The sequence below is a fragment of the Grammomys surdaster genome, unplaced genomic scaffold, assembly GCF_004785775.1.
Source record: "Grammomys surdaster isolate TR1022 unplaced genomic scaffold, NIH_TR_1.0 193, whole genome shotgun sequence".
Classification (NCBI taxonomy): domain Eukaryota; kingdom Metazoa; phylum Chordata; class Mammalia; order Rodentia; family Muridae; genus Grammomys; species Grammomys surdaster.
The window spans coordinates 8,731,409-8,744,346 of NW_021604638.1; the positions used below are offsets into that span (position 1 = coordinate 8,731,409).

Below are 12,938 nucleotides of genomic sequence, written 5' to 3' on the forward strand. Positions count from 1 at the left end.
TGCTCTCTGAGTGTACCACTGTCAGTTCGCCCTGCATGACTTTTGATGAACTGTGTGCTCTTCTTTGGAGTAAACACTCAGGTTTCAAACTGCTGAATCAGAGCCCATGTTCGAGTCTGACAGAGAATGCCAAAGAGATTCCGAAGTGTTGGGCCAGTTGACACACCCCCAGCTATTTTCAAGAACCTCAGTTGGTCCCCCTCAGTTGTTCCCCCTCAGGGGTGCTTTCAGTTTATCTGGGACAGGGGAAATACAAACTCTAGAGCACCCATAAGCCTGAATAAGAGGTATCTTAGTCACGTACTATTGCTGTGAAGCGACACCGTGATCAAGGTAACTTTTATAAAAGAAAGCATTTAATTGGGGCTTGCTCACAGTTTCAGAGGCTAGACCATGATCATCATGGCGGGGAGCATGGCAGCAAGCTGGAAGCCATGGTGCTGGAGAGGGAGCTGAGAACTACGTCATGATCCTTGGGCAGCAGCCATAGGGGATGAGACTGGGCCTGGCATGGGCTTTTGAAACCTCAAAGTCCACTTCCAGCAACACACCTCCTCTGACTGACAAGAGCACACCTTCTAATCTTCCCAAACAGTTCGAGAACTGGGCACTAAGCATGCAAATATAGTATCCTTAGCCTATGTAGACGATAGTATAGTAACCTCTGGCGGCTGTTCTCATTAGCTCTCTACTCACTGACCTACAGCAGCAGAGACAACCTGTCTGCTTCCACCACACGCAGGCCACAAACCAGAGCCTTATCACCCATAAGAATCACTGACTTGTTTGTTTCAAGACAGGCTGTAGCCCTGGCTGTCCTAGAACTAGCTCTTGTAGACCAGACTGGCCTTGAACTCAGTCATTCACCTGTCTCTGCTTCCGAAGAGCTGGGATTAATGGAATGTGTCACCACTGCCCAATTTGATATCTTAATTTTTAAAGGACATGTTATCTACTGTAAATTATTTTAGTATTTCTATATCCATATTTCAAACCACTTGTTTCTTCCCTGTAATCCTACTTAGATTTTTATCTCGTGCCTGCAAACATCTGTGAAGAGGGGCCCTGGGCTCCCCCTCTTGCCGAAGGGCAGAGGAGTGTGTGGGTCTCTGGCTGTGAACACTCAAATTAGTCAGCATCACTGAGTGATGCCAAGGCCAGGCCTGGCTGCTCTGTCACTCACGTCTGATCCCTGTTCCCTTCCAGCTTTCTTCGGAAAATACCTCAATGAGTACAATGGCTCGTACGTGCCGCCTGGCTGGAAGGAGTGGGTCGGGCTCCTTAAGAACTCCCGTTTCTATAACTACACACTCTGCCGGAATGGGGTGAAGGAGAAACATGGCTCAGACTACTCCACGGTAAGCTGGGGACCCCCAGCCCCCACCACCACCACCACCCGAGCTGGGGACACCCTGCTCTTAGCTCACCCCCTGGCCTTGAAGAGGACGCTCGTGCCTAATCAGATGTGTGGGCTTGAGCATCCTCAGTGCTGCTGCTCAGGTTTCCCCATCTCTCTAATGCTAGAGTAACTCAGATGCCACCTCCCAAAAGAGGTCCCCTCACTGTTCCAGCTAAATCATGTCCTCAAGCCCAGTTTCTGGAGTTCAGAGAACTCCAACATTCAACAGTGACACAAAACAACTTAATTTCTCTGTCCCTTCGTTTCTAAGGAGGGATTGTTACCATGTCCATTCTCAGTGGACCATAAGCACTCAATTGTGTTATCATTATTCTTTTCTGTCTAGTACTGGAACAGGGACCGGTTACAGCCCCTCCCACCATATTCCCAACTCTCTCCTGCTCTCTTTTCCTCTGCCAAACCTCGAGTCTTGTTTCTTTTCTGTTGCTGTGATACCCTGACAAAAGCAATAACCGCACACTGTTCAGGCCGGGATCCCAGCCAAGGGAATGGCGCCACCCACAGTGGGCAAATTTTCCTACCTCATTTAAAGCAATGAGGATAATCCCCTCCACAGGGGCCAAGTTGTTAAGGTGACAATGAATGCTGACTGTCATGGCAGCTGGGTGCTGTGCTTGCTTCTCTGCTTCTATCCTGCCATCACCTCCTTAAGGGCAATGATGAAACCATGGTCATTCCCCTGTCCCTGATGCCTAGCATAGTGTGTGGCACCTAGGGAGCACTCAGTGTAAATCTCCTGGTCCTCACCATCCTCCCATCTCTCCCACCCCAGGATTACCTCACGGATCTCATCACCAATGACAGTGTGAGCTTCTTCCGAACATCCAAGAAGATGTACCCACACAGGCCTGTGCTCATGGTCATCAGCCACGCAGCTCCCCACGGCCCCGAGGACTCAGCACCCCAGTACTCACGCCTCTTCCCCAACGCGTCCCAGCATATGTAAGCCTTGGCCTCAACATGGCAGAGTCACCTCTGCTGGGGGTGGAAGGGTCAGGGTGTAGGGACAATGGGACATTAGCAATGTAGTTGAGCCTTTCCTATAACCCTCCTGGTTAAAAGACGGACCCAAAAGCTACCATGCCAGCACTTGAGAGGTCAGCAGAGGAGGGTCAAGAGTGCAAGGCCAACCTCAGCCTCAGCTATGTAGACAGTTGAGGCTAGCCTGGGCTACATGAGACCCTATCTTAAAAAACAAATAGACATCAAGAGGAAGGAAACGGGAAGCTACCTGGAGAGCTGGCTCAGTTGGTAAGGCACACAAGGGTCCCAGGAGTCCAGCTGTTTATCAGTGTGGCTCTGAGACACAGACCAGCCAGCCTGGCCCTAGTGCATAGCAGATGCCTCCTGGTTGGGATCAGTGTCCTCACACTCAGAGAATCTCCACATCCACATCTGTGAGCATGTTTATATTCTGTGTTTAAGCCAGTTCTTCTCGGACGGAGCCTGTACTCTTCTGCTTGCTGTGACAAAAAGCCTGAGGGGAGGAACTTGGGAGAGATTGACTTTTGTTCCCAGTTTGAGGGTCCAGCCCACGATGGCTGGGAGGGCATGGTGGCCAGAGCAGGAGGCAGCTGGTCACATCCTCTGCGGTCAGGACCCAGAGATGAGTGCTGGTACTTTTATCCTCCTGGTCTATGGGATGGTATCTCCCACATGCAGGCGGCTTTGCACCTCTTCAATTAAATCTCTCTAGAAACACCCTGACAGCTCCTAGGTGGCTGTGAGTTCGGCCTAGGTGCCGACAAACATCATCACAGGGTCCACAGCTCCACCAGCTACCGGCCAGCCGTGGCAAGCCTTAGATCTTCATGGTGACCCTGGAATACCAGATCTCTGTTGCCACATGGCAAATGACTCCAAAGTTTACCACTGTTAAACAGCAAGCACACATCAGCTCCTAACACTGTGCTAGGGTCCAGGGGGTCGGGGCGAGGCGGGGCGTAAGCTCAGACCCAGAACTTAGTTCTTGCCACGTGGGCCTCTCCATACCGCGAAGCAGAAGGGGAAAGAGGCAAAGATGGGGGCCACCGTACCTTCTACCTGCCAGGGCACACACCTAACTGTGCCACCGGAGAAGCCCACATAGGAGTGTGAAGAACAAAATAGGGTCATTAGGGCCATCTTTGAGGCTGTCTCATCTGGGTCCCCAGAGGTCACCTAGCTGTGACACCTATTCAAATCCAGCCACCCCCAGACTTCCCACCTCAGGGCCCAGCTCCCAAGTCCTCCACCCAGTCAGCTAGTTACAGCTTTCTGGAAAGCAGTCTGGCTTTTCTCTGCCTTCGACTACCTCAGGCTCGGCAGTGACACTCAGCAGCCTTTCCTGCGACATTCTAGAGTAGCAAGGACGGAGTAATTTGGACTCCGCCTTAATATCCAGGGTGTTTAATTTTCATTACCGTCAGAATGCGCCACCCTCCCCCAGCTCGGCTCTCATGACTTTCTGACAGTGGGCCGCCCTTGGAGGGATTACAGGGTATGTTAGCCCTCTGATCCCCGGGCTTCAGGGAGGAGCTGACAGGAGATAATGAACCGCATGGAGGGGGTGGGGGACAACCCTCACCCTGAGTGTCCCATCCAGCCTCTGTACAAACAGCGCCTGTCAGCAATGAACCGCATTTGAGGGGCAGCAGGCTACCCTCACCCCGAGATCCCCATCCAGCCTCTGTGCAAACAGCGCCTGTCTGCCCAGCTGCCCTCACCCGCTGCCCTCCACCCTCCTTCCCCGAGAGGAAGGCCAGCAGTACTCCATCCTGGGCCAAGTTCCCACCAGACAGGGGTGTGATGTGTGACACCACCTGCTCCTGCACTGTCCCTTTGAAGTGAAATTTACAGACTCTGACAAAGAATAGCAAGAGACTCACTTGCCCAGAGACTCTTCAGGTCACTACGGTGACTCTGGGAAGCTCTTGCCCCTGGAAGACAGAGGCTCGGAACAGTTCTGCAGGAGGGTAACAATGACAAGGAGAGGAGAAGAGGGGGCAGGGTTCTGAATGGATGGTGGCGTACAGGGCCTTCAAGTGCAGGGCCTTCAGGTGAGTGTCCCCCACTCTCGCCAAGCCTCATCCCTGCCCCTGGAGCAGACTTCGTGCTGTGACAAGCATTACCGAACTACCACCAGCCCTGCTCACTTCCCTCGGTCCTCCCAGGACCTTCCTCCCCACACCGTGCCACACACATGGAGACACACTTTCAGACGATGAAGTATAGACACGTAGGAATGTGGAGCACACAGCACATACACAAACATACATGTTCAGACACATACATGGGCATATACAGATACATGTACACAGTACATATGTAGACACGCCGTACACATACAGACCCATACATACAACAGGCACAAAAGAGCTCACACAGAGACAAACACAGTCAGACACAGTCAGACACACGCCACCAAAACAACCACGCCCGAACATTCAACTGTGCACAGGCACATACACACAAAGATACACAGACACAGGCATGACTGGGTGAACATACATGTACAGAAGCTCACAGACATGCATAGACATGTGCACATACACCTGCCAGCCCTCAGCATATCTTCCAGCATGTGACATCTGGGAGCAAGCCCTCCCAAGATCTGTGAAGGCAGGGCTATGATGACGTCACAGCCTGCTGCTCTGAGACACATGGTATAAGGGGTCCCACTGGCTGATGTGAAGGAGGTCACCTCTGGGCATCGCCTCGGGTAAGGAAAGGGGACAGCCAACTGAAAGCTCTTTAGGGACACCCAGACATTCTTCAGGCAAGGGGCTCCCAAATAGGACTCCTAGTGAAGTCAGGGAGAGCCATTGCATCCTAGAGTCTAAGCTAGATCACAGGGAGTGACTTCCTCATAGTAGCTGACAGTGTGGCTCTGCCACCACCCAGGCAGCCCCAGCAGCCCCCTCTAGCTCCCTGAGACAAGGAGGCTTGTTTCCAAGAATGTTCTACACACAGGTCATGCCCTGGGCCAGCCGCACGGGACACGGGCATTTCTCATAATCAAAGAACGTGAGGGCTGGGAAGGATTTAGCAGCAGGAAGCTGCCAGGAGCTGGGGGAGCCCTGAGTCCCTGGTTTCCTGAGAAGCATACAGTAGCAGTTTCCTATCTGTGGAACTGCTGCAGGCTGCCATGGTGCCATCTCTATACAAGACCTTTTGACATGTGACAGAGTGCTGGGGTCCCTAAGCAGGGCCAGTGCCCGTGCTGTGCCAGAGAAAGCACGGGCTGTTCTGACAAGAAAACCCGCTCCTCCTCTGCCTCACACAGCTTCCCATCCCCTCCCCACTCCACTCTGATTAGCCTGTCTCAAGCAAGAAACAACCTTTGGCTGTAATTTCAGCTTACTGGGGTAGGGATGGGATCTGAGGAGACCCAGTGGACAGTGGAGGGATACCCTCTTCCGGTGGAGCAACACCCTCTTCCGGTGGAGAGATGCCCTCTTCTGGTGTGTTAGGTTTGGATTTACAGTTTGTGGGGTTTTTTTGGTTTGGTTTTTGTCGTCTCCCCCAACCCCCCAGAAGGTCTCTCTGTGCGCTGTGTTCAAGCAAGCCTTGAACTCCTGACCTTCCTGACTTAGTTCAAAGAGCGATCCAATCACAACTGGAAGAATAATTGTGACATAGGATTTCAAAAGCATGTCTCGTGTCCCAAAGGTGGACATTCTCCGAGTGTGTGTGGGCCCTGTGTGTACAGCTGTGATATGCTTAATTTTACATCCACTTCTTGCTTTCTCAAAACAAAGCATAATGCTAAGAGCTCACCTACCTGTGACCCTCTCTTCACCAGAGTGTCAGCCGTGTGTGTGCCCCAGGGTTGGGAAATCAATAAGGTGTAGTAACAGGGATGGGAACTTGGCCTCGAGTTCTGGGCCTGAGAGGCTCTCAGCTGGAGCCTCTTTGAAAGGGTTGATGAATGAATTCCAGAAAGTTCTCAAAGACTCATGCCAAGCTTCTGGCTTTCCGCACTTGAGGACCCACGTCCATTTAAGGCTCTCCCACCTCCTAAAGGTGGCTCCCTCCCATTTACACCTTAGGCCAGTCCACTTGCCCCTGACTGGACCGAGCTGTCCATGGCACTTTTCTTGACTGCCTGTGTTTGCCACCAGCACACCGAGTTACAACTATGCACCCAACCCAGACAAGCATTGGATCATGCGCTACACAGGACCCATGAAGCCCATTCACATGGAATTCACCAACATGCTACAGCGCAAACGCCTACAGACCCTCATGTCTGTGGACGACTCCATGGAGACGGTAGGCCACGCCCCTAGCCCCACCCCCTGGAGATGGTAAACCCTGCTCCTCCACCCCACCCCCACCCCAACCACCCCCCACCCCCAGGCAAGCCTCTGTTCTAATCTGAAAACCTAAGTCAACAGGCCAAACACTATGTCAACGTGGGAGAGGGGCTTGGAGCAATCCCGAGGGAAGGCTTTTGACTTGTGAGCATTTCCCATGAGCCTATGCTGCTTGATGAAACCACAGCAGCCTCTTGCTTTTCTTTCTTTAAAAAAAAAAAAAAAAAAAAAAAACTGAAATAGGGTCTCATTCTGTACAACCCAGTGTGATGTAGAGTTCTAAGTAGCTAGACTGGCCTCTAACTCATGGGGAGTCTCCTGTCTTGGCCTCCTGTGTTCTGGAATTACATACAAAAGCCACCATGTTTGGCTGCTTCTATTTCTTTAAAAAAAAAAAAAATCAAACAAACGAGACCAATAACAAAAACCCACTTACAATTTCAGTAGCTTTATTGAGTTATAACTCATACACTCAGTTAAAGTAGACAACACAATGGCTGTTTTTGTCTTGTTTTTAAGACAGTCTCCTGTAGCGCAGACTGGGCTAGCACTCACCTGTAACTGAGGATGACCTTGAATTCCTGATCCTCCTGCCTCCACCTCCCACATTCTAAGATTACAGATGTGTGCAACATGGGTTATGCGCTGCTGGAGATTGAACTCAGGGCCTCGTCCACACTGGGCAAAGCGCTGTAACCAGATAAGCCACGTGACAGCGCTCAGGGACACCAGCTGAGCCACGTGCTGAGCCACGTGCACAGTGCTCGCTGACTTAAATTTGCTCAGAGTTCTACAATCATCACCACTGTCAAATTTGACATCACTTCCCCCTCCTCCCAGGGAAAAGACGCCCTCTCTTAGCCGTCACCCCCAGTCTCTGTAGGTACTAAGCTCTTCCTGTTACTCTGGACATTTCATGCAAATGGATCATAAAAATATGGCCTTTGGTGGGGGGACTGGCTTTTTTCATCAAACCACAGTTTTCAAGCTTCACCCATAGTGAAGCCTGTGTCAGAATCCCCAGGACCCACAGGCTAGAGAAATGTGACTCCCAAGAGACTTTCACACACATGATAGAATGTACACACACACACATACACACTCGAACACACACACACGCCTCTTGTATTAAGGAATCCTAGCCCACTGGGTGAGTTAACAGCTTACTCAAAAGAGATCTATAGGTATCTAAATTTAAATCAGCATATTATAAAATTCAAATTTCATTCCCTGGCCACACTAGACGTAGTTCGTGTGCACCATAGCCTCACTGGACAGCTACAGACTCTCATGCAGGGGTCTATTTCAGGTTACAAACTCCTACCCTGGCTACATCTAGCTTCATTCATTCATTCATTCATTCATACATTCATACATTCATCCAAGGTCATTTATTAAGGGTCAGCACAAGTGGGACACAGCTGCCAGAAAGCAAAATACGAAGACCCCCACACAGCAAGACCCCCACCCCATGGGAACTACCCACAGACAAGGGACAGATATAAACAAGTGTAAGGAGCAGTTGAGGGGAGTGACCTTAAACAGTCCAGTCCCGGGGGCCTTGCAGGGAAGTGGATCTGCCCAAGGCCTGGATGAGATGGGAGGTGTGCTGAGACCGGAGCTCTTCCGTTCCTTGCCACCTCACCTTTGGCCTCTCTCGGCAGATCTATGACATGCTAGTAGAGACGGGGGAGCTGGACAACACCTACATCGTGTACACCGCTGACCACGGCTACCACATTGGCCAGTTTGGCCTGGTGAAGGGCAAGTCCATGCCTTATGAGTTTGACATCAGGGTCCCGTTCTATGTGAGGGGCCCCAACGTGGAAGCTGGCTCTCTGTAAGTATGTCTCCTGTACCCATACCCCAGGTCCCAGGCTCACAGGGAGACCTTGGATTCTGCTTGGTCTGAAGCTCAGCACAGGTCCAAGCCCTGCCCCTCAGGGGCACAATTCTAGAAGAGTTGAACCAGTCACTGTGTCAGCCAGGGTGGACTCCGAAGAGTTTTATACCCTTCTTCCAAGGAAGAAGCCAGGGGCTCTGTGCCAGGAAATGCCAGAGCCTGGGTGTTGCCAGTGTGTGGGAAGGGGCTTTGATTTCCACCCTGTCTGGGCAGCCACTGGTCTGGAAGCTGTTGAGGAAGAGATCTCAGGCAGAGAGCCATTGTCAGCTGAGCCTGCTCCTGGTGGCACCACCGAGCAAGCTATCTGCCTTCTGCTCTTTCCTCAAGGACCATGTGGGCCATGGGCCTCAGCCATTTTCCTCAGCCTAACCTTTGAGATGGCAGCCCGAAGCAGAAACCCCTGTAGGAGGCAGCGATGAACGAAGGGCTGGCAATCATGGCCACTTCGTCCCTGTAGCAGCTGGGGGCTGTGGGGATCAAGGTTCAGTCAGGCATACGCAGAGGGAGGACTGGGGCTTGCATGGCAGCCCTCAGCACAACCCAACTTCAGAGCCAGCAAGGGAGAGACAGGAGAATGCCAGTGAGACAGGGCTGAACGTCTGTCCGCAGAACAGCTGGGGTGCCAGTCCATCCCTCAGCCATTCTGCTAGTTAGCCATGGTCATTGCTGGGCCATTCTCACCCGTATGACTACTGAATGGATCACCCTAAATGTGATCCCAGGAGTGAGGTCCCCAAGCATATGGGGCTTGTCACCAGACTCATGGTTAAGAGCTAAAAGCGTCACACAGATGCCTAGAGGGAGATCAGGGGCTTAGAGGCCAGACTGTGTGCCCAGTCAGCAAGAATCAACAAGAGGGCGGGCATGAACCCTAGAGGCAGAGGAGGTTAGCATTAGTGCAGGTAACCCTGACAGAGCAACACCGGACGGTCCAGCTGGAACTGGCCTCCATAGGGGTCAGAGTGTCAGGGTGGAAATGTCCTCACCTGCAGATGTCCCTCCCTCTTCACCTCCAGATACCTCTGTCCCAAGCTAAGCTACCACCCAGGTGGCCAAGGTTCCACTCCCTCTGTCCCCCAGGAACCCCCACATCGTCCTCAACATTGACCTGGCCCCCACCATACTGGATATCGCTGGACTGGACATCCCTGCAGACATGGACGGGAAGTCTATCCTCAAGTTACTGGACTCAGAGCGGCCAGTGAACCGGTGAGAAGGGAACAGGAGAGACCCAGGGGAGGAGGCTCCCTAGCCAGGGAGAACTCAACCATGGGGAACTGGGAAGACTACTAGTATCAGGATCTAGGTGCCCCACACTAACCCATGAGAGAAAAAAGGACCGGCCCTCTCTGGGATTCTATCCTCCCATTTGGAGGTAATCTGAATCTAGAAAGACAAAATGATAACCAAGAATTTAGACTCTTTGTCACAATGACTATGGCTTTTGTAGCCCTAATGATCGGTAGTGTGACTGACAGGAACATCTTCCAGGTGTCCTGGATGCTGAAGGATGCAGTAGTGGACAAAAAAAGAAAAAGAAAAAGAAAAAAAAAAGTGGGAAGGTGGAGAGAGATGAGGAACCAGAAAGGCAGGAGCGACCCCTTGTGGTCAACAGTGAAAGTGACCCCTGGATAACAGGTCTTTCTGTGAGCCTTTCCCAGACTTTCCTCCCAGAGAGCCCAGCCCTGAGATCTACAGGTGGCTACCCCGTAAAACAGTACATCCTCCAACAAAGGGGGCTGGAAGGGTTCAAAGTGGACACGTGCAGAGTGTAGGGACACCAGACAATTGAGAATCAGAGTACAGTGTAGAATGTTGTTTCTCAATGTACCCATCTGTGAAATGGAGAAGACAGTATGCTTTATATACACAGACTCCAGCTACACAACCCCTACCCTGATAGATCAGGAGAAATCACTCCTTGAAGATACTCACTAGCCCAGAACTGGAAATGCTGTCTGCCATTGGGGGCCTGGGCTCCTGGGAGATTCCAAAACTGACATACACACACACACACAAACACGCACGCTCATGCACACAAATGCCCATGTAACTTCAACCTCAGAGAGGCATTCAGACCACATCTTGGAGAAGCGGCCCTGTCCCTGGGGAGTGGAGACCTTTCCAGTGTCACCTGGCCCAGGGTGTGGAGACTCTGTGGACAGAGCCAGGGACACAGGGGTCCTGCAGACAGGAAGCTGGACCTGCTTGTTTTCTAGGTTCCACTTGAAAAAGAAGCTGAGGGTCTGGCGAGACTCCTTCCTGGTGGAGAGAGGGTGAGTGTGGGGCAGGGAGACCCTGTGAGGAGCAGCCACAAGACGGTAGGAGGCGGAATAGTGCTGTGCTGGTGACTGGGTGACTGACTCAGTGTCCAAATCCCCTGTCACGATTGGGTGGCTGATGCAGAATTCGAATCTGGAGGCCACACGTCCCCTCTCAGCATACTTGGCAGAGCCTGTACAATGTTCATTTAATTCTAACTCAGGCCGTCTGGGACAAACAGCTCCTGTAGACGTCCCATTAAAACCCAGGTCTCAAGCAGCTGATACCCATCCTCCACAGTAGGCCTCCATAGAGCCATGCAGGGGCTGCAGCCCAGGCAAGCACAAGTTGCCCCAGGGCTCCACCCAGTTCAACCAGCCCCACACCCGCATCTCCCTCAGCAAACTGCTCCACAAGAGGGACGGTGACAAAGTGAACGCCCAGGAGGAGAACTTCCTGCCCAAGTACCAGCGCGTGAAGGACCTGTGTCAGCGAGCTGAGTACCAGACAGCATGCGAACAGCTGGGCCAGGTGAGGAGGTGACTGGAGCTTCCGGGCTTCTAGGGTGTGGTTCACATGGTTACATGGGAGGCTCTGGTCCCTGTCAGGGTAGCAGTGTCCTCTGGGTGTGTGACCTTGCAGTCCTCATGTGGGAAAGCACCAGCAGGACTCGGGTGGCAAACAGCATTGCCTTCCTGCTGACTTGTGTGGTAAACTCATTATGGGTGGCTTTCCATTTATAGGAGAATTAGGAAATAGCTTTCAAGATTTTTTCTTTTTTTTATTTATTTATTTTTATTTATTTTTTTTGTTTTTGTTTTTTTTTGTTTTGTTTTTTGTTTTTTGGGTTTTTTTAGTTTTTCGAGACAGGGTTTCTCTGTGTAACCCTGGCTGTCCTGGAACTCACTCTGTAGACCAGGCTGGCCTCAAATTCAGAAATCCGCCTACCTCTGCCTCCCAAGTGCTGGGGTTAAAGGCATGCGCCGCCACCGCCCGGCTGATTTTTTCTTTTTAAAGAACATTGATTACAAGAGAGACATATAATCCAGGTAGTATCCAGGGAGAGAAAGGGTCAGTGTCCAGAGGAGTGAAAGGAGGAGACTTTCCAAGGAATGGGTCATAGAGAATGGGGAGAGTTAACCAGGCATGAGCCTCGGAGGGGAGGGAGACAGGAAGGAAGGAGTGAGAAGGCCTGTGGGCATGTGGGTACGGGGGGTTGGGGGGGTCCACCACCAAGGGGTATGAGGACAGCAAGGAGCTGTGACAGTAGACTCTGGCCACCAGGTGAGTGGATTGGTGGGGAGAGGGAGGGTGAATGAGACCTTGAAAAGCAGTCGAGGCCACTGAACTAGTATCACAGCTCCAGACGCCTCCAGTTCCCCCAAGCTGTGTCTGGAACAAGGCTCTCTTCCTCTCAGTGCTTTCTCTCCAAGTGGGGATTATGACATACCCTCCCTCATGTTGAGGTTGGGGCAGGGGGCTAAAGAAGACCAGGGGCAGCAGGTGGGGAGATTTAAGGGGAAGTTGGGTTGACTCTACCAGGCTCAGACCCCGAAGCTCAGGCCTTGGAAAGTTTTAAGTACGAATAACATGTCCCTGTAGGGAGCCTGATCAACCATAGTGAGGACAAGGCTTTAGGCCGCCAGGACCTGTATTGGTGACCGCGGTGGTAGGTCCAGCTAAGTGTGGACAGGAGGGAGAAGCAGGCCGTTGAAGGTGGCAAGCATGCGGCATTTGCCAAGCTGAGCGTGGGCAGGGAGAGGAGAGGTGGGTGTGGCAAACAAGATAGGAGAGGGAGGAGGGTGTGTGACACCTGAAGCCCTTCTGTGTCCTACAGAAGTGGCAGTGTGTGGAGGACCCTTCCGGGACTCTGAAGCTACACAAGTGTAAAGGCCCCATGCGGTTCGGCGGTGGCGGAGGTGGCAGAGCCCTCTCCAACCTGGTACCCAAGTACGACGGCCAGAGCAGCGAGGCCTGCAGCTGTGACAGCGGCGGAGGGGACTACAAACTGGGCCTGGCTGGACGCCGTAAGCTCTTTAAGAAAAGTAAGTGTCAC

The 12,938-nt window shown here is 52.1% G+C and overlaps 1 protein-coding gene across 2 annotated transcripts in view; it reads left to right on the forward strand.

The window, feature by feature from the left end:
* Sulf2 (sulfatase 2) overlaps window positions 1–12,938 on the forward strand; it is an 80,352-nt gene that overhangs the window by 59,020 nt on the left and 8,394 nt on the right. For both annotated transcript variants that reach the window (XM_028769529.1, XM_028769530.1), the window contains exons 4-11: window positions 1,207–1,358; window positions 2,193–2,362; window positions 6,523–6,673; window positions 8,382–8,557; window positions 9,701–9,829; window positions 10,840–10,896; window positions 11,284–11,413; window positions 12,720–12,927. In XM_028769529.1, the coding sequence (XP_028625362.1) occupies window positions 1,207–1,358; window positions 2,193–2,362; window positions 6,523–6,673; window positions 8,382–8,557; window positions 9,701–9,829; window positions 10,840–10,896; window positions 11,284–11,413; window positions 12,720–12,927 (1,173 nt within the window). The remainder of the gene's footprint in view (window positions 1–1,206; window positions 1,359–2,192; window positions 2,363–6,522; window positions 6,674–8,381; window positions 8,558–9,700; window positions 9,830–10,839; window positions 10,897–11,283; window positions 11,414–12,719; window positions 12,928–12,938) is intronic.